The sequence below is a fragment of the Microtus oregoni genome, unplaced genomic scaffold (assembly GCF_018167655.1).
Source record: "Microtus oregoni isolate MIOR12 unplaced genomic scaffold, Mior012 000053F_ref0000044, whole genome shotgun sequence".
NCBI classification, from domain to species: Eukaryota; Metazoa; Chordata; class Mammalia; order Rodentia; family Cricetidae; genus Microtus; species Microtus oregoni.
Genome location: NW_024543829.1, coordinates 7,146,554 through 7,173,630, shown reverse-complemented (window position 1 = coordinate 7,173,630; position 27,077 = coordinate 7,146,554). Strand labels below are relative to the sequence as shown.

The 27,077-nt window shown below is 38.1% G+C and overlaps 1 protein-coding gene across 1 annotated transcript in view; it reads left to right on the top strand.

The window, feature by feature from the left end:
• Zfpm2 (zinc finger protein, FOG family member 2) overlaps positions 1-27,077 on the top strand; it is a 407,929-nt gene that overhangs the window by 187,226 nt on the left and 193,626 nt on the right. Inside the window, exon 5 of the mRNA XM_041637629.1 lies at positions 15,241-15,359. Coding sequence (XP_041493563.1) covers positions 15,241-15,359 — 119 coding nt within the window. The remainder of the gene's footprint in view (positions 1-15,240; positions 15,360-27,077) is intronic.

Sequence of the window (27,077 nt, the reverse complement as noted above, 5' to 3'; positions counted from 1 at the left end):
AGCTCCTGTTTCAATCTTCAGCTCTGATTTTACCAGTTTTATTATATTTCATGTAACAGAGTTAAAACTATATATAGGTTATGATATATATATATATATATATATATATATATATATATATATATATGCTAAACCTAGGCTCTGAAGCAAAGGCGGTATAAGGCTCCACATGGTAACTGTAGCTTCATAATAGGCACAAATATGGATTAGAGCATTGTTTCAATTTTCATCATTTGAGAAAATTTGCTTAGGGAAAATGATCTCTCAAACACATCATTGTATGTTCCAATGCAGAAGTGATAATTGTTGTATATTTGTTTATTAAGTGTATCGGTAAGTGAGTTGAGTCAGACCTGAATGCCACAAGAGTATTATATGAAGCTGAGCTAGGGAAACACAGTCTTTCGTGAACTGTTATGGGTTAGCAAAAGTGAGAATAAATACAATCATTCTCAACCTTGTTCTGCTCACTTATATATAAGCTGCATTGTTCTTTAGAAAGATGCTGCTTTTCCTGCACTGATGTATTGCTCAGGTTAGCTTAGATTTTTAAACTGAACAAAGATATCAGTACGATGTTAACAATATGTCTCCTCTACAGAATTCTGGCTAAGGAATAAACTTTAATCTTGATATATACTTGGGTAAAGGATCATACAGTCATTGTTTTTTTTTTAAAAAAAGAAATGGTACAAATATTTATTTTATATTTTGATTACTGAACATTCCAAGATTAAGTAGTTGGTATTTCTTTGCCTTTACAGTGTAATTATCCTTTACATTGTTAATAAATGCCATTTAGCAAATCAACAGTTATGACTTTACTTCCATCCTCATTGTCATGACTTAGGTAAATAGACGACTGCTCCTATATTTGAATCTTGATCAATTCTTCTACCTCATATCATATTTAGTTGTGTTAATTTGAATCAGAGTTCTATTGATAAAGAAAAGGGTGATACATGCATTGCCCTAGATAAATAAGTTAGAAAAGGTCAATGTCCATTACATTAAATAACGGAAAAGTAAGATCATTAGTGTCAACAAGTGAGAAATATTTATTGTGATAACAAGATTCTTTTGCTGTCATCTAAGTGGTTTGCCATAGATCCTAGTTTATTTCACACACAGTCTCCCTGAGTCTACCGCGACAGTGAGACCTTAGTGATCAAGGGCTCAAACGTAACATCTTATCTATTACGTGTACTTACTTACCTAAGGCTTTAAGTTATATTTTTATTTTATTGTTGAGAACACTTGGAGAGAAATGATGAAATAATAGCCAGCTAGGCTGAGTATTTCCTATTGTTTTAAATAGTAATGTGCACCTTTAAACTAACCTTTTACTAATGTGTACACATATTCCTCATTTTCTCCCCTCTGGAACTCTAGAATGTCAGGATAAGGTCAGCGGAGCAGTTAATCCTGATTATCTAGAAACAGAGTGGGTGACCCATCTTTGATGTTGACCTTCACAGTTACCTACCTTTGCTTGGCTCAGCTCTGAGGCAAGGAAGAAATATCAGCAGAGGGTTACTGTGAACTGAATCTCTGCGTTACCTATGTGGTAGAATCAGCCCCAGGACCTATTCCTGCTTCCTTTTGATTTCAGGATTATTTGTTATGTTCCTTTATTTCTGTGGAGTAAAAATGGTTTGAGTACTAGTTTGTGCAGTTACTGTTATCAATCGTAAAGATTAAATGAGAAGAAATGGCATCCATATGCTTCTTTTTACTTCATGTAATGACTTGCAAGGAGTCAAGATAAAATTTGTAAGCTCTGCTGAGTATCCTCCGTATGTCCAGTAGCACAGCAAGTTCTTTGCTTATATGTTCTTATGCTGACTGCTCAGAAACAAGTGGTAAACTAGATGCCTGTCCATGGTGAATGTGTGAGTCACTTCTCTGTCGTTCAGACAATACACCAAAAGCTACTTCAGGGTGAAAGAGCTTCCTCAGGCTTATGGCTCTAGAGGCTGGGGTCCACAGTGTCTGAGAAGGCACAGCAGAGTAGGAGCATCACAAGCTGACTGATCACATATTATCTACTCACAGGAAGCAGAGAAAGAGTAGGACGTGGGGTAAGGCTGTGAATCCTAAAAACCTGCGTCTAGTGAAATGGTGTACTTCTTCCCACAGAGACACACCTCCAAAGGGTTCCATAATCTCCAACTGGAAACCAAGTGTTCAAATGCATCAGCCTATTGGGTGATTTCTCATTTAAAGGAACCTGCGTGTTTTGTGGCACCTCATAATGTAAAATGAGGTTGGTTCAACCTTAAAAGGCTCATCGTCTGTAACAGTCTCAAGGCTATTCCAAAGTCAAGATCTCTTCTGAGGCTTAAGGCAGTTTTGTAGCTGTGGCCTCTGTGAAACATAAAAATAAACCAAAATGTCACACACTTCCAGTATACAAATAACCCATCCCATAGGGGACAGTGAGGAATATTGAGCCAAAACAAGACTGCAGTCCACCAAGAAAATACAAAATCCCATCCCTCCATGTATAGTATCTGCGATTTTGAAACAGCTTGTGTGGCTTCTCAATTCAAGCTTTGCTGCCTATATAATGCTCACTTCTTTTCTTTCTTTCTTTCTTTCTTTCTTTTCTTTCTTTTTTCTTTGTTTTCTTTACTGCCTTCTTTCTTTTTCTTCTTTCTTTCTTTTCTTTACTTCTTTCTTCTTTTCTTTCTTTTTTCTTCCTTTCTTTCTTTCTTTCTTCTCTCTCTCTCTCTCTCTCTCTCTCTCTCTTTTCTTTCTTTTTTATTGGGAGGTTGTTTTTTGGTTTGTTGAAGACACGGCTTCCTTGTATAGCCCTGGCTGCACTGGAACTTGCTTTGTAGCCCAGGATGGCCTCGAACTCACAGAAATCCACCTACCTCTACCTTCTGAGTGCACAGCTTACATTTCTTTCTTGAACTGGATCTACTCCCTTTTTTGCAGTTCCCTTTGGTAGATGACTCATAGCTCGACATCTTCAATTCCTTGGAGTATCAACAGCAATGCAGACTTTACCTCCACACCTCCACTTAGTAAACTTCTGGAATCTCCTTGCAGACCCTGATCCTGACACAGGTTACCTGGTCTTGGTATCTTTCTCAAACCTCAGAGGACGATTTCACAGCATTTTCGTCTCACAGCTTTCATGACTGGAAAGCCAAAAACCATGTGGATAGATGACACCGCCCAAATCGGTCTCCTGTTTGGGACAGAACCTTGCAGCTTTTGTGTCCTCAAGCAATTACTTGATAGGAGAAAACCCCTTAGTCTCTTCCATTTCACAAATTTCCTACCTTTCAAATATAAAGCAAGATGATTCTCTTTAACGGTTCTAATCTTAACAATTAAAGCACACGGTTTTGTTGTAACTTTAAGCTTCCTAGTGTTTTCCCCCTCCAGATTGTACATATTTTTTTTATTTCATGTTCTTTACTTGTTCCTCATTTTCATCTGAGATCTGCATAAGTATAATCAATAATGACCATTCTATACACTCCTCACTGTATGCAATAAATGAATACATTGCTTTTTAATTTAGTCTCAGAGAAGTTCTCAGCATCTGGACAGAATGAAGCCAGACTGATCAACCACATATTCCAGCTAGGACCTCTAGCCCAGTAGCTAGTACAGGTCTTGTTTCCCTCTGAAACCTAATTAGTTGGACCTCCATTCTGTGAATTACTTTTAGTGGTACTGATGTTGTTTCAGTAAGAGTTCACCTTGTAAAGGTTCCAAAACCTCCCCCAAACAGTACAATAAACTAGAATCAAGTTTTCAAATACATGAGTCTGGGGTGAGGGTTTTCCCCACGTACACAAACATATAAAGTAACTACACATCATAGATACAGAGAAGGCAGTCTAAGCTGTTTCTCACAATAGTGAACAAAGGTTCCCTTCACCCTACCCACTCTATTAAAGCCCGGGTGTATATGTATTTTTCTTTCTGCTCTTTTAATGATTTGTGGAATCTGATGAATCCTACATGGCTCATGGAAACCTGACTAGGCAATGAAAGAATGAAGAAAGGACAGATTTGAAGGAAGGACAGATTTCCAGACATACAAAGATAAAACTTGGGGTCAGGTGAGCCATGGATATTTTGACGGGGCTGTACACTTCACACAACCACCTGGAAACTCAACACTTTTATTATGCACAGGAGGACAGGTTGGCTTGGCTCAGTAGGAGATCTTTTCAGGGAACTCTTCTCTAGCTAGACATCTGGGAACAGGAAACTGCTTCCTCTGCTTTCTATATGCTCTACAAACCTTTGTTCATGGACCACAGGAAGGCTTTTCCTATTTCCCGAGTCTGACCTGGGGTTCACAAATGTTTGAGGCACTGGGATCCTTGTCACTAATACACATACGCTCAGGACTTGATCTGCTCCTCATACATTCTATCAAGGCTTCCTCTGCTCCTCACAGATCGATAGAGGAATTTATTAAATATTACATATATCCTTTTGGCTATCTTATGCTTATCTTTAAATATTATATGTGACATCATGGTCATCACACTATCATCATTTTCTTAATCAGAAAATAGAGTTGAGACTCACATATTAATTCTTATTAAAGATGGAATACAATGTGTTTCAGACAAAGTATTTTCATAATTCAAGTTTTTAAAACATTTTGACTCTAAGAAATACATACAGTGATTTCTATATCACTGTAGTTATTATTCCTTAGCTCTTCCAGATGACTGATATGTATTATGAACAAGGTAACCAGACTAGATTTGCAGGATGACATTTTCTGCTTCAGAAACTTATGATGAGCTATCTTTACATTTATACTCATTTTTCCTTTATAAATCAAAATTCCTCATATTTAACAGGTATGTATTAATCTAATATATTTCCTAGCTTCTGAGACTTACTGAAGGTCTTGATATGGACAGGCAACATTTATCCATTTACATAATGATTGTTTAAAGGTATCTTTACATTAAATACTTGTTTAACTATTTGAGTATTGTGATATATAGTCATCATCATATCTTTTGTAATAGTGTAGTACTGTGGAGAATTTCTTAAAGAAGTAAAGCTGACTTCCTGCATTGCCTGTATAGCGCAAATAATAGTGAGCATTTCTAGGTATTGAATTTTAACATCAAGCATTGCATTGTTATTTCTGAGTGAGCTCATCAGTCCTAGAGAAAAAGTGGTTGTACAGTCTTCTCTTTATGAAGCACTATTAGCTGAGAAGCCTCAATAGATAAACTTGCATATGTGTGTTTAATTGATCTTACCACATGGTAGAGCATTTCCAGAATTATTACATCATCTCATGTGAAATTACTGAAAAGTAGCAAAATAAAATTTCAAATACCAGGGATATTGATATCAAGTTCAGTATTTGAAAGCAGCTTATAAAATAGTTTTATCATGTTTCGAAAATACTATTTTGTTTAAGAATAATATCTTTACAGAGCAACAGACACCTATAGTCACTCTTCCAATCTTAACTAGTAAGGCTTCGGAGAGCAGGACCTCTCCCTGATACTTGGTAACCTGCTTGGTAACCCGTTCCCCATGCTGGATTACTCAGCCCTGTCTGGACATTAGGGGAGGAGCTCAGCTTGATGTGCCAGGCTTTGTACAAGCCCATGGGAGGCCTGCTCCTTTCTGAATGGAGATGGAGGGGGAGCAGACAGATGGGAAAGGAGAGGGGACAAAGGAGCAGAGGAAGGGGAAACTGGTCAGTATGTAAAATAAAGAAAAAATTGTTATTTAAATAAAAAATAAAAAAAACTGTTTCAATAATTGCCAGCCATTTGTTCCGTCTCATTAGGGAATCATTTTACCTTAAAGGAAGGTTTTCATAATCTGTGAACCTCTGCCTTTCAATAACATTATTGATAACATAACAAATGCCCTTCCATGCCTGTGTCAACACTGTATTTTTTTTTTTAAAAAAAAAAAAAGCGGTCATTTCTGATTTTTAAAAGAAAAGCCTGATCTGGTTGTTTGCCTTTCTTCCTTCTGAGATCCCATTCCTGGAGAAATTATATCTTCACCCTAAACTCATTACACCAGACAACAAATATTTCACCACCATTAGAGTAAACAACACATGAAAATGATTGATAGAACGTTCTTGATTCTACATCTAATATCCAAAACTATATCTGGTATTTAAAGTGGTTAAGATGTAAATTTGACTGCTCTTTGAACTGGAGAGGGAGGGGGAGGGAGTAGGGAGGGGGAGGGAAATGAGAGGAGCGGAGGAGGTGGAAATTTTTAAGTAAAAATAAAAATTAAAAAAAAAACAAAAAAGATGTAATTTTGCATGAGTAAATGTTTATTGACCTAAAAGTTATTTAAATGGTTTTTTTTTTCTGAGTAAAATAGTCCTGGAATTAATTCTGCATGTAGAAGTTAATATATGTGGACTTAGATCATGGGAAGCTGTGTATATTATGCTTTGGATCACTCTTCAGAAATGACGGATTCAGCAACAGCTTCTTCTATGTGCAAAAAATGACCCAACCTAAGCAACAGATGTTGAATTTATCAAAGCTATGTTCATGAGCAGTGTCAGCCTGTCTGCTTGCTTTCTTGCCTTCCTTCCTTCCTTCTTACTCCCTTATGTATATGTGTGTGTGTGTGTGTGTGTGTGTGTGTGTGTGTGTGTTCTTAATACTAGAGAGGTAGAGCACCAAGAGCATAGGGGAGAAAGAAAAGGGCAGACGAAGGAGTGAGATTTAGAGTTGAGTGCATAGCTCCGTGGTAGAGAACTTGCCTAGTATACATGAGACCTTGGGTCAGGTCAATGCCACAATAACAAATTTTAGAAAAGAGAGAATGGCATGACATATATACTGAGCATATCTGTACTTGATAATTGGAGATGTGCTGTGTGTTAGAGAAAGCATAGCATACTTACAAGTTAGAGGAGGTAAGGACAGTGCATTTCATAGCTTTAAACGGCTGCGTCCATTTCACATCTGATAGTCATTTCTGGGGGAATTGCTAGCAGCATGGCTAAAAATTTTGAGAGTCACTGCCTCAACCAGACTAAACCTTCAGGTATATCCCTCATGCTGTTACTCATCTGTCAAATCATTCTCTTCCCTCTGGTCCTCTCATGTTGCAGGTCTGCATACTCCCACTCCCAAATCGAAACTCATCCAGACCTTTTCTTCCAGACAGAGCTCACCCTGTTGCAATTGATGCCTAAGGGTGTTTATTTGTCCAATCTTGTCAGTGTAAGTCTTTTATCTCCACCCAAAACATGTTACCATGCTGAAGAGCTACTCTGTTTGGACTTACTACAGGTTACAAGAGAAATAATATCTAGTAAAGCAACCAATAGGTAATTTTGGTCATTACCGAAAAAAACACGTGCCACTTGTGGTAAGTCCTAATGCAAGCGAAGCGACTTCTTACAGGCTCGCGGCAGCAGCCTGGGAGAAAGCAAGAATTGTCACACAGACTGCGTGCTAACTAAACAAAGAAACAAGGTTGACTGAAGTGCACAGTCCTAACCTGTCAGTCAGATTGGCTGACTCTTAAACATTGCCTTAATATCTTCCTTCTTCACTTTGCCTCAGACAGGACCTAAGGCTGATGTTTCTGCAAGATTTCCTTTGGAGTTTCTCTTCTGGGAGAAATCAGACTCTGTTAGCAGCCCCTGCAATCCTGACCTCTGTGTCCCCATGCAGCTTCTCTGAGAGTGTTGCTCTCCACTGCTTCCTGTGTCTACCAGCCAGGTTTCTGTACTTCTATCCTGATTCCTTTTAAGCAAGGGCTCCCAAACATAACCTCCTTCGGTTTCTCAAGATTGGGATCAGGAAGTGGTATTAGGTCGGCCTCTGACAGGGAATGTTGTCTGGGAGGTCAGGGCAGGTTCCTGGCAGCAGGGAAGCCCACTGCGCCAGATTTCCTAGCAAAAAATTGTTGACTACCTTCCTACTTCCAACAACTGAGAAGTCTGGAAAGAGAGCAGCTCCTGCTTCCACTCACTGTTCCAAAGTTTTTCCAGGGCGAGGCATGCCAAGCACATGCTTCAGACACCTGCCACAGCTATTTTAGCTCATTCCTTTGTTCATGTGCACAGATCATAGAAGGAAGAGCAAGATAGGACAATCCATTTCCCCCCACCTAACTCTCGGCACAGACTTGTAGATGAACTCTCTCTAGTGATTTCATATCGTAGTGTTTGTAAAAACACCTACGGTTGTTTGTTAATCTAGATCAGTGGTTCTCAAGCTGTGGGGCACGACCCTTTGGGATCAACAGACCCTTTCACAGGGGTCATTGGATATATACACTATGATTCATACCAGGAGCAGAATTTGTTACAAAGTATCAACAAAAATGATTTTATGGTTGGAGGTCACCACATTCGGAACTGTATTAAAGGGAAGGTTGAGAACCACTGGCTTAGATCATTACCAACAACAATATTTCCTGTACCCATATTTTATCTCTTCTCCTTTTCAGGAAAAATGATAATTACAAGTGGTAGGTTTCACTGGACCTTCCCATCGAAACCTTGCTTTAGAATTAATCCTCAATGCCATTCACACTAATAAGGTGAAAATTACCCAAGTCTGTAATGGGTACAACATGTCATGGCATACATGGGTAAATTCACTCCCTAAACAATACAGTACATGTTGATAACTTCCTATGACTTTCTAGAAGCTTTAGTCCAAGGAAATGCTTTGTATTCTTGAGAAGCACAGCCCTTTGAATTGCCATAGGCTTTAGAAAATGCCAGCGTCTTTACAGAGTTTTCAGGTAGCAAATGCAGCCTGTAAAAAGGGATGCTTCTCTTTCACTGGCACCATTGTGTTATCTTCCCAGTGTAATTACAAGCTAATTCAGGGCTCTTTGTGATCAACTAATAGCTACTGATTCGCTTCTGCCACCTTGTACCTCCCCATGCGCTTTTCATACCATCTGCAGCGCCCGGGCACTTACCTAGGGTGAGCATTTTTCTTGAAGTAGACTCATCTTTGGCAAATCATTAATAGAACATCAAAAAGATCCCATCTGTTAGAGTTACATATGGCTAAGATCAGAATTATCAAATATCTCATTTTTTTCTTTATTCCTCTTTTCTTTGTTTCTCCCTTTCTTATCCACACAATAAATGTAGTTGTCAGCGGGATAAGTTCATGTGCCGGATAAGGTCACAATTTCATTTAGTGACAACTTCCAACAGTAGGAACTTACAAGGTTCGATTTATTAAAGAGTCAGAAGGGATAAGATCACTGCTTGGCCAGCCTGATTTATCAGGGTTTGACTGGAGCACTTGAATAGGGAATGTCGTATTTCAACTTTATGTTCAAAACTGTAGTTTAGTGGGCGTTGTGACGGTATGACTCAAAAACCGAGACAGAAAATTAGAAAAGCTATCCTTATATGGCAATTTGTTGCTATCACCCAACAGCTATCATTTATTGAGTCAAACAATGCTCAGGGATGCATCAATATTGCATAAAAGAAATGAAGTTGTTTGTCCTAGGAGGGGACGGGTTATTACCGCTCTCAGAAACCAGGGTAGTGTCAAGACTGTGGTTTGCCTGCGCAGACAGTCGACAGTGAAAATGTTCTAACGCTGTCGTGTGTTTGGCAGGCAGCTGTCAAATGGTTAACCCATAAAATAGCAAAGAGCATTGCCATACTTTGGCCACCTTGGCTGACTTTGAAAATGTCTCCGAGTTTTTTGAGCGCTTTTTGAACTCAGCATGACTTCGGGGCTGTCCATGTTTGATACCATGACGTATAATGTTTTCCAACCATGAAGAAAATATAAATATGGGTTCTGAAGCTATAGCCCCTTCTGCTCTAGTGAGGCCTGATAAACATTTCAAACCAATTCATGTGGTCTGCTTTGAAATTTGGTTATATATTTAAAACTAAGTTGAAACCAATCCAGAGTTTATTTTTAGCAAATGAAATGGGATCTTCTGTCATCTCATTTGCTTGAACCCTCATCTTTTATGAAAGCGGAGCCCACAGTTAAGAGATGTTAAGTAAAATGCCATATATGCTTATGTTACCAACTTAGTGCCGGATAGTTGGCGCTGAATTCAGCTGATTGTGGACAGCGATGTGAAAAGGCCCACAGCTTTCTCTATTTGTGCCCTACTATTTTTATAGACTTTTGTTTCTAAAAAGGCATATAAAGGGATCCGTTTTAGCAGAAAAAAACATATTGAAAACCCCTTCACAGAAAAAGAGTGGAGGAAATTTCTGGTGACTTAAATCTCCCCCCCCCCCCATCAGTCAATTTAGTTTATTTAGGCCTAAAACTGGGTTGATATTTTTAAAGCTGTGGAGTGTCTAGTAGTGGTTTGACTAAGCTTCTTTTTTTAAGTGGAGCTATCATATGTCTTTGAGGAATCACAGACTTTTAAAAGTATGCATTATCAAGAAGATAAGAGCCACAGCCCACAGCACTAACAATATTATCTTTTCCCAAAATTGATTAGCCCGTCCTAAGTGTCTCAGCATTTCTCTGTGAACCTACTCAGAATGTTGGAAATAAGGCTTCATTTAGAAGAATAGCTGCAAAAAATGTGAACTGGGCAGAGTAGTAAAGGCTTTATTTTTCTTCCAGTTCTATCTTTCGCAGATGAAGTAGCAAGGAGAGGCTCCTCAAAGGAAATGTGTGAAGGTTGTCATAGAAAGAAAAGACACACCAAGACGATTGTCTTTCAATGTTAAAATCAATATTAATGTCCTGAAATTGACACCTAACATATTATGAAAATCTGTACATCATTAATTTTGTTCAATTTCTATTTTGTAAGGACCAAACACCAAAATCATTATCTACCTAGAGACAGTCATTTTAAAACACTGTTTATCTAGTTGTTGATATTTTTATTGAAGTGAAAGAAATTACGAAAGATAAAATATCACTAATTAAATGGACTCTAAACGCAGTAGGAATATGAGGGGATGATCAGTTTATTCTCTAGTTCAAAGAAACTTCAGGAAGGAAAATATGATTGTGCTTGATCATGCAACTTTATTAATAAGATCTGTGAAGACAAACGTGCGGTGGATGCTTCCTGGGTAGCAAGAGTAGTTCCTAGAACAGGATAGGTACTAAAGAGGAGATGAGGAAGAACGAAAGAACAAAGGCATCAAGGGAGCAGAACCCATTACTTGACAGATGCCTCGGACAGTCTCCTGGACAGACTGAGGTCTCAGCACAGATGCCCCCTTTGAGAGGTCAAAGGGGAGTGACTGCAAGATCTTGTACAAAGGGCTGACTTAGTGATAGTGGAATTTTAATAAGCTTATCCTGGCAGGGATGGAGCCTGCAATGGAAGCTGGTCAGTCACTTAGTCAGAATTGATAAGAAAGGCAAATCTGGTAGATAGGGAGAGGAAGGTACGTGAAAATATGAAGTGATTTGGAGAGAGGAGACAGAGCTGTGACCACAGACTCTGGTAGATGTTGGGAGGCTTTGATGCAAAGGTCTGGTGAAGAACTAAATATTTGTTACGTACTTTGTATAGCATTAATTTGTTATTGCAATTCCTATTTTTATTTACCACAACTGAAATTTGAAGTGTTAAGTGTCTTCCCCTGGCTGGCATGACATTCCCATTATTCGTTCACTATTCAGTATGGACCCTTACGTCTTCCATTCCACAATATTCCCTTTGATCCAGAGACTTGTGGAATTCACCTTATCAGCCATCATTATTTTCAAAATTTGTTTGATCCTTCTTCCTCAAATCATTACCCAATGCCTCGACTTCTCCAAAGGCACATGGATCAAGGGCCATGCTTGCAAATTTAAGCCTGAATTTCATCCTTGGAATTTTCTTCCAACTCCTAAAATATAAATAGCAACTCGGTTCTATCGTTTTGTCTGTCCACGGTGTACAGACTCCATCACCTCACTACACTCCAGGCCCAGGCTTGTGCTGTTTGCTGCTTTAGGTTTGAGACTTCCTTGTTGTCTAGAGCTTAGCAGATGTCAAGTCAGTATCTCTGTAATACATGAATGAATGAATTGATGAATGGGGGCATAAAGCTGGGAGACCCAGATCAGGCATGAATCGGAGTTTTGCTTTTACATCTCCAGTGAACCATCCATTTTAGGGCAACCTGGTTCTAGAACTGGGATCTACCACTCCAGAGCCCCATGTTCCAGTGAACGAAACTATTAACACGGACCATCAGAGTTGGAAAACAACTTACTAATCAGTGAGTGCTAATTCTTACTTCTAGAGGGACTTTTTGATGATTGTTATTGGACTGTTTTGGGATTTAAAAAAATCTTCGTTTTAAACATTAATGCCTGTTACTGTTTAAAATAATACCATCTCTGAAGTAACTTGCAAGGTTAATATAATTTTCAAAGATCAACATTTTATTTTTGTTGTTTCTTGGTACCAAATACATTTTAAGATCTTGTGCTTCTCTGTGGCTTTTTATAAACACAGTTGCAAATAAATGGTTTATTTTTAACCTACTTTGGCAACAGAAAAGAGTTTCCCTAAGCTTCAAAACAGCATCTTAGTAAGTAAAAAAGGAGACTGGCCTTGTCTAACGCCAGTCACAATGGTGTTGTCTAATGGCATAGAAAAGATTGTGTTGAGAGCTTGAATAGCTACTGGGCGGTTTGTAATAGTTGCGTTGAAGAACTCACAATGTATTTGTGCTCTGCTTAAAATTTTAATATGTATTCAGTGACATCTGACAACTTAGGAGGTATTTGGATATTACTTTATGATCTAGCCTAAGTTTCTAGTTCTTATTTCATTAAAAGACAGTCTGTATTGTTAATCCACAGGGGTAGATAAGAGTCACTATTTGACTGCGGCTGAACCCTTTACAAATGAAATATGTCAAAGGCAGAAAGACAGGATGAATTACTTTTTAAAGGGGTTTTCAAAGATTTTCATGATTCCTCTGGTGTCAAGTTAAAAAATGTCATGGTTTTTTATAAATGTATGAACAGAGCAAATTTATTTAGAACTAATCCTTATGTACAAACAAAAATCTTAATTCATTATTTAGATGAGGGCATTGTTTAAAATGTAAGCGCATGAAATTTTTCAGAATTCTGTCTGAGAGAAATTAGGTATTTTCTTTGTAAATTTAAAAGTTATCTCCGAAGAATAAATAATTGGATAAGTGTAAATTGAAAGACATTTTTCACACTGATTTTTTTAACATTAAAATAGATTGCTTGTGGAACTGGGGGTGTGACTCAATTGGTAAAGTTCTCGCCTTGAAAATAGGTTGCTGCCTTTGTTCTGTCTTTGACAGATTTTCCATAGAAAGCTGCTGATTCAAGCATATTAATCAAAGCTGAGGAAAAGCTTGAAAATGAGTTTGTTATTCTACTCCTGAGAAACATAATTATACTTCCTTTGTTGTTGTTGTTTTGTTTAGTTTTTTTTGTTTTTCGAGACAGGGTTTCTCTGTAGCTTTGGAGCCTGTCCTGGAACTTGCTTTGTAGAGCAGGCTGGACTCGAACTCACAGAGATCCACCTGTCTCTGCTTCCAGAGTGCTAGGATTATAGTCGTGTGCCACCCCTGTCCAATTTTTTTAAATGCATACATAAAATTTATTTTTATTTTATGTCCATTGGTGTTTTGCATGCATGTGTAGCTGTGTGATGTCAAATTTTGGAGTTAGAGACAGTTGTAAGCTGTCATGTGGGTGTTAGGAATTGAACCTGAGTTCTCAGGAAGAATAGTCAATGATCTTAACTCCTGAGCCATTTCTCCAGCCTACTTCCATATTCTTAATAAGCTTCAGAGTTTAGGGTGTAAGCCCTGGTGTTATTTACCATCAAATCATTCTTTTTCTGAAACTATATTTGAAGTCACTTTCCTTGCTCCTGACCATTATTGGTTTCTGCTCTACTCTGGAAAAAACAAACAAACAAAAAACACTGAGGAATATGTGTCTATCTTAACGTGATTATTGCTTTCACTTTTAGAACAGGGGAGGGAGTAAGTGGAGAGTGGGCTATGTAAATTCAACCCCTAAGGTTAGAACGTGAAATTATTCTGAATATCCTTTTGGAGGCCCAGGTAACTTTGTATTTCATAATGGAAACATTTTAGGCTTGTGCAATAATTCAGTATAGAAAAGGTTTCTGTACATTTGATTTAAAAAAAAAAACAAGCAACAATTGGAACACAAAAGATAATGCCTAATATTTAAATAATTAAAAGAGGGAGGCATGAATATTAAGAAACATGGAAGAAATATCCCTGAGCTCAGTTTGATGGGGTTGCCATTTAAAATTGAAGATGGAAGCTACTCCGTAACGTGATCCTGCTATAGATATTCAGAGTGCAGTGGGTTCCAGTTTGAATATTCTGTTTTTCAGTCTGCATGGCTTTCCATCTACAAGTTTCTTTATTTAAGGATCCCTCTATCCCTCGTTCTTAAATCTGCTGTTGAACAGGCCAAAAGGAAATATTAACAGGAAAGCAGGAAATGATACTGATGACATAATATTTTAAAATGTTAAAAGATTTGAACTGCTTATGACACAGTGTACTGTGAGGGTAAAAATAGTGATTGAATCTCTACGACTGGAATGAGAATTCCTGCTCATCTTAAGCCATGTTCAAGCCATGATCCTTGTTTAGATTTTATTCATTTATTTTTATAGTTACTTATCTGTTAACCATGTATTCAGTCAATTCCTAATCCATGAAATGCATGTAATATCTTTATATCTTGGTTCCCTTTAGTGTTTTCAAAATATAAAGAACGTAGACTTGAAGTTATTGTTCTATCATATATGCATGAAAAGGGGAAATTTACCAAAACAGTTTTTATGAAAAAGAAACACCATTCCTTATTGCATTTGTACCTATTTTATCTGTTGAAACTATTAATAATACCAGAATATTGTCAACTGTTTTTAGATGCCCTCTAGATAATTTTTCTTCAAAAGAGCAGATGCAAGAATTTTACCCGTCACTTATTCTCTGAGGTCTTCTTTTTATTTTAACATTCAATCTAAGGAAATGTTGCTTTTGAAGGATGATATCAGTGGATAATGAGTGTGGAAAGTGCAGGAAAAAAAAACTGGAATGAATTTGAACACAGTTATAAAACCAAATACTCTTTCTTTAAATGGTCAGTTGGTTTTCAGGGAAGTGTAATTAATTTTCGCTCTATGAATTCTGAAAGCATCGGATGTAGAGAGCAAACGCAGAGCAGGTGCTACCACTAGGATGTGTGTGTAAGAGTGTTCTAACATCCCCTGTTCTCACTTCTGCAGGCGAGCTGGAAACCTTTCAGAGAGATGGGGAACGAAAAATTCAGAGTCGGCAGCAACTTCCAGTGGGAACAACCTGGGGCCCCTTTGCTGGCAAGATGGACCTGAATAATAACTCCTTGGTATGTGGACCTTCTAAGATGCTTGGCTATTCTTTATCAGGTTTTATCTCTGTTTGTTTGCTTGTTAAATTGAAAGTAAAAAAGTTTGGGTTTTTTTTTTTGCCAATTTTATGGAGTTCCAAACATTTTACCAATGGTTTGTCTCTAATATAAAAAATAATCATTAAAAAAAAACAGCTTATTCATACTAAATGTGGACTAGTGAGGTAACTTAGCAGCTCCCTGCTTCATCTGCCGAGCCAGGCTTCATTTGATTTTAAAAATACTTGAAATCAGCCGGGCGATGGTGGCGCACGCCTTTAATCCCAGCACTCGGGAGGCAGAGGCAGGCGGATCTCTGTGAGTTCGAGACCAGCCTGGTCTACAGAGCGAGTTCCAGGACAGGCTCCAAAGCCACAGAGAAACCCTGTCTCGAAAAACAAAAAAACAAAAAACAAAAAAAAAAAATACTTGAAATCACCTTTCTTTTCCAGATGACCCAAATTAAACACCATACATTATAGGTGTGCACAACAAATAAGAAATAATAACTTTGCTATCCTTCCAAGTGCTGCCTGAAACTGTAAAAGCAAGGCTGGGTAATCAGCATTACGAGTTGTGTTTAACCTTTACATAAAAGTTCTGAGGCCAAGAAAGCCCTCTGCTTGATATTGTATGGGTACCTGATTTCTCAAGACACTGAAAGGTACGAGACTTTCCCATCCCCCATTTTGCCTACAAGTTTCTACTTACTCTCCAGCGCTGCTTAACAGACATCTGAGAATTAAGATATTGATCATATTTAAAACTGCCATCAGACACCACCTCAAACTTTTGTCATTTCTCCATGTTCTGTCAATAGCTTCTCCCATTGAAATGACCCCTGTAGCTCATTTATAAAATAGTGACGTTTTCCCATTTGTTATATCAAAATATCTGCATTAAAATGCATCATTTTGTTTTGTCAGCTTCTATATCACTGTGTGTGTACATCCTGTACCACAGGATGGTAGTTTTGTGACATTTTACCACCTGTTAAATTGTGATTGATGGAAAATAAACCTATTTGTGAAGGTTTAACTTCTCATTTCTCCTTACAGGGCATCATTTTATGGTTTTAATATTCCTCTACCATTCCAAAGCCATTTTATGCATATTTAATATTTTTAAATTATGCAGTCTATATGTTTGAAGTGTCCGATATTTTTGCTCCTATGTGAGGCATATGAATTCTCTATGGGACAAGACTGGCTGTGACTAATAATTCTTTATAGGAATACCTTACTGCCTCAGTTTACTCCTTTTAGAGTCTAAATCTTTAATTATGTGCTCTATTAGAGGTAACATGCTTAATCATAAAATGTAGATATTTTACCACAGTACACTTTTAAAATATTTTTACGTTGAAAGCATTTTCTCTTTTAGAACTTGATCTGATTTTGCATCATTAAATGTAACCTGTACTATTACATATAGCATGTAATAGTATGCTGATCACTGCATAGTATGTACTAGTGTATAATGCATGCCTACTTATTTCTAGACTAGAACGTTTAAATTTGGGAATTGATTATTTCATCTACCCCTGTAACAAATCTGTAAATCTACTGTATTTCAATGTTTGGTTTCATAGATGAGAAGACAAAAGTTCTGGCTATTGATTTCAGAACTTTTAAGACTTCTCACACTGCCTCTTCAGTAGAATATTTATATCATATCTTAACATAATAACGATTTTTACATAGATACCAAATTTATAAAAAAAATAAGCAGTAATAGTTTGTTGATTTGTTTTGCTTGCTTCACCATGGGCAAAATGTTGCTTATGAAGCAGTTTGTAATTAGTCAAATATTTGTGCAATTTTATTGCATCTTTAAATTTTGGACTGTATTTCAATGTTTTTTTATGACATGAAGAAAAAATTTCCTTATCAAAAATGTATAGCTTACTAAGCCTTTCTTGCCAATCTTTGATCCAAATTAGAGATAGAACACTCATTGAAATTACTTGTTTGCCAACTGATGTTATGTTACTCAGACTCATGGTGTTGGCTCCGGAGATTCAGCACACTAATTAATCCAACATGGTAATTAATTGAGTCACCATGCCAGATGTCAAATCCTTTTGATATCTTTCAAGTCTCCATCTTGAAGTACATTAATAATATGCCACCTTCTGTGAGAAGCCTTTTCAAACCAGGCATTTGTATGTATATAGATTATTCCAATACCCCTCTGTACAGAAAATGAAAAAAAAAAACCTGATTAGACAAGAAGTTATTCCTGGAATAGTATAATGCGCTGAATGTATAAGTAAATTTTCGCTTCCCAACAGCCTCTTATCTTGGTAGATGCTTCACACTGGAAAGGTTTGACAATAGCAGCAGCAACAAAGTAAATGAGTGCATTGGGCCGGGTTACTTTACATGTGAGAAAACAGTAGATATCTCTATAATAAAGTATTGCAGAGGAGAAGACTGACACTTCTGGTAGTTAAATAATTAGCTCCTGAGCAATTATTTGATATTAAAACCCTGTTGTAATCTCAGAAATATTGTCTATAATGTAGGAACAATCATACTTGGTTTATAAGGAGTCTGAGGCTAAATGAGGACACATACATGAATTATCCACAGATATTAGCCCCTGTTACTAGTCTGTCATCTGTACAAATGATCTATTGAAACCGGCACATTAAAAGTTTCAGACAAACCCAACCCAGACTAAACGTATAAGACTGTTGACTTTGGTGTTTAGGGACATTGCAAGTCAAGATTTAACTCATTGTCAGGTGATTACGATTTTTTGGAGACACAGACCCAACAGGATGTGTCTGAACATAGAGATTTACTGTAGCATTTGGATCAAGCAAGAAGGGAATTTTGTAATCCAAAGTTGTGATTGTGGGTTGGACAATAGAAGAGTTCAAGTCTGTAGTTTTCTTGTGACCAGAGAAACCAATCTACTTGTTGAATTTAGACTTGCAATTTGTTGAATGAAGCCTACCTATACTATGGAATGTTATTTGCTTTGTTGAGGGTTGATTAATTTAAATGCTAATTCTGGTTAAAAAACATCCTCTGAGTTAGCATATAAAATTAACAATCCCAGGTTCTGGAAGTCCATGAGAGCTTGTGAATATCTATTTTATGGTTTGTAACAAATAAATGTAAAATAAGATGCAGAAGAAAAAAAACTAAGTTTGAAAGTAGTATTCAAATAAATTTTGAGACTCTAGAGGACAGAGATTTATTGAATCTTTATTATTCCATTTGGGCCTCCACCATTGGTATATAGTAAACAATCAATAAATGCTTTGAAAAGTCAAAATCTAACACAATGGAATGAACTTACCAGGGACTTTCTCCTGATATCCACTGGTGCCCTCCCAGCCTTGCCATGTCCATGAGAGAGCTGATAATTCTGCTAAAGCAATACTTTCTGCCATATCTCAGGCTTTTTTTCTGATGTTGACATTGTGAATGATATCTTCCTTTTTAATATTCATTTTCATCAGAGCTCAATATTGCTATACTTTCTGCTTCTCTCTGAACCTTGGCTCATTTTCATTTAACTCTGCATGTTTCCCCCAAACACTTCTGGCCTTTCTTCTCTTCTCCCTCCATTCCCAGTGCCTCGGGGAGCTTATCCACTTGTAAAGCTTTAGCTACTAATTTACAAATGACATTTAAACAAAAATCTCTAACCTTGCCTTTCTCGCTTTCTCTAACATAGCGAATTTCCACTATTTTAAGTACCTTTCCTACTAGCCTTTCCCGCTAACTTCCTCCAGCTCAGTGGTCATGATGGGGTGGGAGAGTTCCTTCTGCCTTTAAAGACACTCTTCCAACCATAGCTTTGCGCCCCCATTCCCGTCTCTGCAGGGGAATTCATCACATTACTCTGCTGTTCCTCTTTCATCTCAAATGCTTGCCCTAATTCTCTCAGGAGTCAGTTCCCCAAGTGCAATGTTCTCCATTTCACGTCCTCCTTCCTGATCTCTGTTCTTTTCTTCCTGGTCCTGTGCCACTGCTGTAGATAGTACCTCCAGCACAGACCCCTTGATCGTCACCATAATCTTTCAGTCGCTCTTTCTGCCTTCTTTCTCATCTTTTAAAATCTAGATCACAGTGAGCCCTAAAACACAGTGGCCCCGAACTCTAGTGCTTTAGATCCTACAGAGTACAAAAGAAATCGAACTGGCAGTGCCTAAGCAGGTCCTCCTGGTTTTCCTTTACAACTTTTCCTGCTTTTCTACATAGAGACTCCCGTTCTTGGAGGCTCTCTGCCTGGTTCTGCCTGGATAGCAGCATCTCCTGCGTCGATCCATCTGGAGGTCCTTTCTTAACACACTTGAAATCCTTTCTCTCCTGACTCCCTTCATTGCACTCCTTCCAATTTTACTTTCTCTATTCATGGTTGCCTCTGACAAAAACTTTCCCTGAAGTCTCCGTTCTGAAATAGATAAACTCTTTCCAGGGTTTCCAATTTGTACCTAGGATTGGGTCCTTTCCACATTATCTGCCTTCTCACTGGGCTCCTTATAGAATTTTTATTTTATGACCTTGCTGCACCAATCTATAATGAGGGACACAAACAGACAAACGGAATCTTGAAATAAGTCATTCTTTCTTTTTCCTAAGAAGCAGGGAACTGTGAGCACGTCCCCTTATTCAGGAGAGCAGGTCCCATTTCAGACTCTACACCATTTCTGTATCTGCTGTATTCCTGCTTCATCTGCCCGGCCTAGCAGTCCAGTTAACACCGCGAGTATGCTCTTTGGCCATTTACGTTTATGCGGCTATTTTGTGTTTTAAGTTCATTTCAGTGAAAATTTCCATGAAATGAGGTGACTCTATCTATGTCCTAAGTTTGCACCCCATATGTAGATGCGATCCTGGTGATGTCTTGATATGGAGCTGAACCTCAGTGTACAACCTAACAACCCTTTGAGACAGGAAGGAGGAGTTGCTGGGCCATGGAGGCAATTAAGATTTATTTACAAGAGAATCAGTCTTACCCCTCACTATGACATGGGTGCAGGCCAAGAAGGTATTCTGTTCCACCATGCTTCCTGTGAAGTCACATCCAGCCTCTCACTTTCCAGTGACAAACCATCTGGGAAATTCCATCTGTCTCTGCTTGGAAACTGAGGTGGCGGTCTCCCACTGTGAGCAATTTTCTATTAACTTCTTGGATAAGATCAGTCAGATTTATACTGAATTGATGGGGACCATAAGAGCAGGGTTGTTCCAAGGGAAGACAAATGTACTGATTTCTCTAATTGGGCTTGAGCCAGTTTCATTCAAGGATGCCCTTAGGTTCTAATAGTGCACTGGCTTGTGACCTTTTTAATTGTGCCCTGTTCCTCTTGGGAAGCATTGGGGAAATACATTATTGACGGAGATTGTAGCTTTGTCTCTTAGGGAAGGCAAGATCCTGCCTTCTCTTATACTGTATCTGCTATGTGGAGGATAATGGAAATGGAGTGGACAGGGAAGCTGCCCAGGAAGACATGAAGCAGGGCGTTGAAGATATCAGAGCCTTGGAAATAACAGACCTCCTTTCTAGAATGAGAGTCGTTGTATTTTTTTTTTTTTTGGTTTTTAAGACTGCAAAGTGGTCAACAAGAGGAAAATAGGTTAGTATGGAAGCCCCAGAAATTAAAGATACCCTATAAAATATGAACCTGAAAGTAAGAAAATAAAACATCGAATAATCACTTTAGAATCCCTGTAGAAAGGTAGATTCTTCATCTGCATTTTAATCCGAAGGGAGTCCTTATATTATGATGAAGGTAGCATTGTGATGTTGACAACAGATGGAGTCAGATTGTCTTCTGAGGCAGTAATGTCAGACAAGGAGCATAAATTGTACCTTTTCTGATAATTATTCCCTGCCCCCAACACACATTTTATAGATAGCTGAGCTGTCTTTGCCTATATCTTCTTTTGATGTTTCTCTTCTGATGATAGTGCCTCCGTGTTCTATATGGTTTGACTTAGAATTTTGAAATAGAGGACTCCAGTGGCACCAATCCTTGTCATTTACTTACAGTTTGTGGTTTTACACACGTGTGCACACATTGTCACATATAGTTCAGACAGAATTTAAACTCCTCTTGTGGCCTAATTAGTTTTAAAGTCTGATCTTACATTCTTCATGCCTCACTTCCCAAATGTTAGGGTTATAAGTATGTACCAGCACACCTGGCTTCATAATCTGAAATTTAAACACATTTTTAATGTACAGTATGATGTATGACTCACAGTATTTATGGATACTCACAAAAATTTGTTTTTCCTCTTTATTTGATGTTTTTGTATTTCTCTAGAACCCAAGAAGAATTTTTATTGAAGATGACCTTATAAAGTTATTGAGATGTGTATAAGTGTTGTACTGTTGAGATTATTAATATACCCAGGAATGAACTGTTCACATAATGACAATGTGTTCACAGTGGCTGCACTAGAACTTGTGTCTCAAGTAAAGGCTGAAGACAAGAGCTAGAATTCAGGCCTGAAGGGTGAAGGCTGGCTGTCAACTGAAATTGGGAGCTGTCACATGTAGCATGTTTGTTCTCATGCACTGGGGTAACATATGAATTCCCTTATTACAGATGTCCTTGTTACTGTCCTTTCTCAGCTTGCCAGGTCCAGTCGTTGTAAAGGCCTGGACTGTGAGGAGATTGATATATGAGGTCCTGAATGCCTAGAGAAAGGATTTCATCCATCTAGATATTGAGGAAATCATTGACACAGTGTACTCTATTGTCTTCATGATATAAATTATAAAATATAAATTATTAAGAAAGGTGTGGATTTTTCTGCAGCACAAAGTAGAAATGAGGTACTGTGGGGGTGTTAGGTAAGAAAAATTTGGATAGAAGTGTGTCCTACCCTTACAGAATGCTTTCTGTTTTGCATATTTTAAAACAGTTCTATATGGTAATCATAGCTAGCCATCTGAGTTATGAGGTATTAGCAGCACCCTTAACTTAGCATATTCTTCAGTTTGAAGATGGTACCAATGCAGAGGCAAAAGCCTTGTGTAATCCAGCTTGGTTTTAAGACTGAAATTATAACAGAATAATTCTCTCTAAATCATATAACACATTAAGCTCTGCTTTTGATTTAACTGACCTCTAGGAAATCCCAAAGTGGCCTGAATCTGGTCTTACAGTTTAGCTGTATCTGTCTGTTGGCCTGGACCATCTTTGATGTAGATTACCCAACAATCTGTGCCTCTGTCCACACCACTTCTACAAAGCCTTGTGTATGATGCATAGCGATCTAGGAGCAAATATCTTCTGTACACTTATAATAGGATAAACACAGTATAGATTTTTATCAAGTAGTTTTATATATTTGTAAATAAAATAATGGAGGAGTTCTGTTTAGGAGGCTAACACATAAGTTTTAAACCCTTGTATGGAGTTATACTTTTATATTACATTTTATTTATTGTGTTCACATGTGTGCAATGGAAGCACTTTTGAGGAGATGGGGAGGCCAACTTCTAGGGGTCTGTTGTCTTTCAGTCACATGAGCCTCTGCAAGGAACTCAGGCCACCGGGTTTGGCTGTAAGTGTCTGCCTGCAGAATCTTCTCACTGGCTCTAGTTGGATTTATTATTCCTTTGCTTTCACTGAGTTCGGTTTTTTTTCACGAGACTCATTGGCTCAGTTTTACCCAACTGCACTTTCTTATTTCTAACCATTTTTTTTATGTTCTCGGTGCCTTTTATATCACTTTATTTAGAGGAATGTGTATGCAGACCTATGGCTTATGTATTTGTTTATTTTTCTTACCCATTTTCCCCTCCAATTCCATTTCTGACTACCTCATATCACTGGTATAGTGACTCACAAGCCAGGTGACAGATGGCCAGTTCTTTGGTGTCCTGTGAAGGCTCAACTTATGGTGGCTTTGTCTACCAACACACTTAAGTGGCTGCTGATTCTGTTACTGACCCAGTGAGTTCTCTCCGGGTCAGATGGAGATGTGGTTGCTGGCATCCATGAGGGCAGGAAGATGATACAGTGAGAGAGGCGTCTAAGAAACACAGTGTTTTGGCAATCTAGGCTTAAGAGGGACATCTCATAATTTTGCTAAGTTCTGTTCTTAGGTCTAGCCCATCCGGAAGGGGACCACGTTAAACAAGGTCTTGCAACTGAAAAGGAGGCCTCTCTGGACCCCTCAGACTTGTCTGCTACAGAAGATGATTTGCATAAGTAGTTACTTGACCTCTGTCCAGAGAAGAACTTTCAAATAACAGGAGCAGTGGGGGAAATTGCAAGAGAAAATTTAATTAATTTGAACAGAAGGAAAGAGATTATGTGTTATAAATTATCATAACCAAAATCAAACACTCATTAGTTAAAGACACTTGTGAAACCGAGATACATTTTTTCTGATTTCTGTAGGTAAATATGATATTCCCACAGAAAGTGATAAATGGTTTCTTTATTTAGATATTATCTCTGCAGGTGAAGAAAACTGAGTTAAAGTACAGGTATTAGGGGGATGTCTTGGTGTTTCAAAATACTAGCTACTCTTCCAGAGGGTCCAAGTTCAGTTGCCAGCGCACCAACATGGCAGCTCACAATTACCTATAACTTTGTTCTGGGTAATGTAAACTTCTAGTCTAGAATCCACAGGCACCTGCACTCAGGTCACACACACATGCACACACACACACACACACACACACACACATACATGCACACACACACAGTCAATATATAAAAACATAAAACTATGTATATGAAGCATGATTTGCAAAAGAGTGTTATTGGAATTAGAAATACAATTGGTCATATCTTGGTCATATCTTCTTTGGTCATTTTGAGAACCATGCACTAACATATGGTCAGCATCAGACATCAGACAGAACATGTGGGAAAGTGCTCAGGATGGGGTTAGAATAGCCTGATTCTGGTCTTGCCTGCTATTACTGAAAGTGGCTGTGTTCCTTTGCATAATAACATGTCCTCTCATTTATAAAAGAGGAGTTATTATACCAGACTTACATCATACAGCTGCTTTAAAATTATATAAGATTATATGCATCTAGTCACTGTGAAAACTGTACAGCTTGCGATGTGATGTGAACCTGCATTGCTTTGTATTATATAGCTGTGAACAGAAAGTTGATTCTTTATCCCTTTAATACTTCAGGAAGTACATAAACCCTCTCCTCTTCTGCCCTCTCTCTGAATGTACTTAACCAGGAGCTTGCTTCCTTGTTCTCCTATGAAGGTGTCTCTGTGCGTACGTACTCACATTAATTTGTACACATGTGCTCATCAGACTTAGTGATTAGTTACTGTGAGGATTCTGAGGCTTGCAGTACACAGCTTTGAGAAGGACAAAGTGTGCAACGTTTAACATCTAAGGAGACCATCACAGCAAATTCAGAGAATATAAACACATAATTTTAGAAGGAGAAAGGTTGAGCTGTCAAACTACTTTTTGAATTATCTTCATTTCATTGTGTTTCCTTTAGGTGGGAAGTTCTGCTTTAGAAAGCATTTCTCTGGTGTGTAATTGGGGGATTCCTAACAACTGGGAAAAGTAATTTACCGTGTATGACTTGCTATTGAGGTAGGTTTGTATTTTAAAATGTTAACTCGATTTTTTTTATTGAGTTTTAGAGCTCAGAACAGAAAGAAAGCAAATATTGCCATCATGGTTCAGACAGAAACACGTAATAAAATGAGAAGAGTTGGTGCAGAGCTCAAAAAGAGCAAAGACATTTCTCAGGTAGATTAAGAAGTCAAACATACAGCATTTTTTCATCATTACTCTGTACGTAGAGGCACAGGGAGTATACTGTGGGCAGGAGTCTCTCCTGTGTTCTTCATCTCTGCACCTCTGTCTCCCCATCTCTCTGTTTCTCTATCTGTCTCTCCTCTCTCTCTCTCGGCCTCTCCATGTATGTATGTATGTATGTATGTATGTAAGTATGTATGTATGTATGTATCTATCTATCTATCTATCTATCTATCTATCATCTATCTATCTATCTATCTATCTATCTATCTATCTATCATCTATCCATCCTTTCTCTGTATCTCTCTTTCTCTGTCTCTCTGTCTCTGTCTGTCTGTAACTCTCTCGTATGTGTGTGTGAGTGATTTCTATCATTTGGCCTACATAAACTAACCATGACCCTATTGCAATGATTTCAGCCACAGGTGTGGCATTCATGAGGAATACTCACCATGCAAAGGTCCTCTATGATGTCCACATGTACAGCTAGCACGATCATCACAACCTGAGGACATACAAAATTGATGTTCCTCCGGTACAACCATGAGAGATTGGTAGTATTTGCACTCTGAGGATGTTCAGACCTGGCAAACAGAGGTGGTCTTTTCCCTGAACAGTTCCACAACGGACCCTAGGCAGTTTCACTCCTATAGAATCCTTCAGATCTTAAAAAAAGAAAGACCCACTGAAGAAAAAGACATTTACCGAAGTGCCCCATCTGTTGATACTCCAGGACGAGGGACTAAGAAGGACAAGCTCAGGATGAAAGTCAAACAGTGGTCCTTGCTATTACTTCATTAATCACATGGAGGCATTCTGAAAAATGTTTCTCCTTGCTTGTAACCATCTATTTTTCTTTTTTTGGCATTAATCTGCACCCCGTGGCAGGGTTTTATGAGAGGAAACAATGAGCATTTCTGTGTCCCCTCCCCTTCTCCCAATTGTTGTAGCCCCTGTGAGAAAGCGCTGAGGATGATACAAGTCTGTATCAGTGTGATAAGGGAAAGAGGATTCTGGATGGCTTTGGAGAGACTCTGTGGGGGTAGAGTGTGCTATTTCGGACTAGACAAGCCATGGAATACAGCAGAGGCCCTTAATGGGATCCCAAGTGTTCTGAGCCAAACCTTGTGCTTCTTCTTGAAGCTTTTCTAATAAAATATTTTGATGGTAAAAATTATGTGGCTGTCAGAGGGGCCAAGGTTCAAGGTGCTGTTTTAAGTCATTTGCTCCATAATGTTTGATTAGTTAATCTAGGCCAAATGACAAAAATAATAGAGCTAGCTCTCTCTCTCTCTCTCTCTCTCTCTCCCCCCCCCCCCCCGTTTTTCTCCTTTCAGGGACACATGAGTTCACTTTTAATCTGCTGGGAGAGTTTTCCACCATTGGCATCATGGACTCTGTATGAGTGACCAGTGTGTTTTATGAACTGTAGGTTCTCATTTTATAGCGAAATGAAGTACAAAGCTATCATTTATACTGCTGATTCCATTTTGGCAGGCTTTTGGATACCCATATGGTTCAGTTAATCTTTTTTGGAGCCTAAATGTACCTTTGTTATTTATTGGGATTTTTGAAATGGGACAAATGTAGATATATTTTTTTTGCTCTCGATTTAAAAAGTACACATTAAATGTTTCAAAAATAATTCATACAGCTAAGAGAATTCCTGTGAGTTTAGAGGGAGAGCTGCTGCTTGCTGGCCAGCAAAAACAAAACCACTCCTAACAACAAAGAGGAAACAGACATATGACGCTCCAGCAAAATAGAAGCAGCATTTTATAAAACAATGATAGTATTTATGGGGGAATTAGTGGAAATTGATAGTAAGTTAACCTTTAAACATTCCAGGCATATAGATACTAGGATAATTTTCTTTCATACATCCTGCTATAGGTATAGCTTATGAATAAAAGTGAAGATGCAAGAAAATAAAACCAAAGTGATTATCAGGTGGACAGGTGCTAGG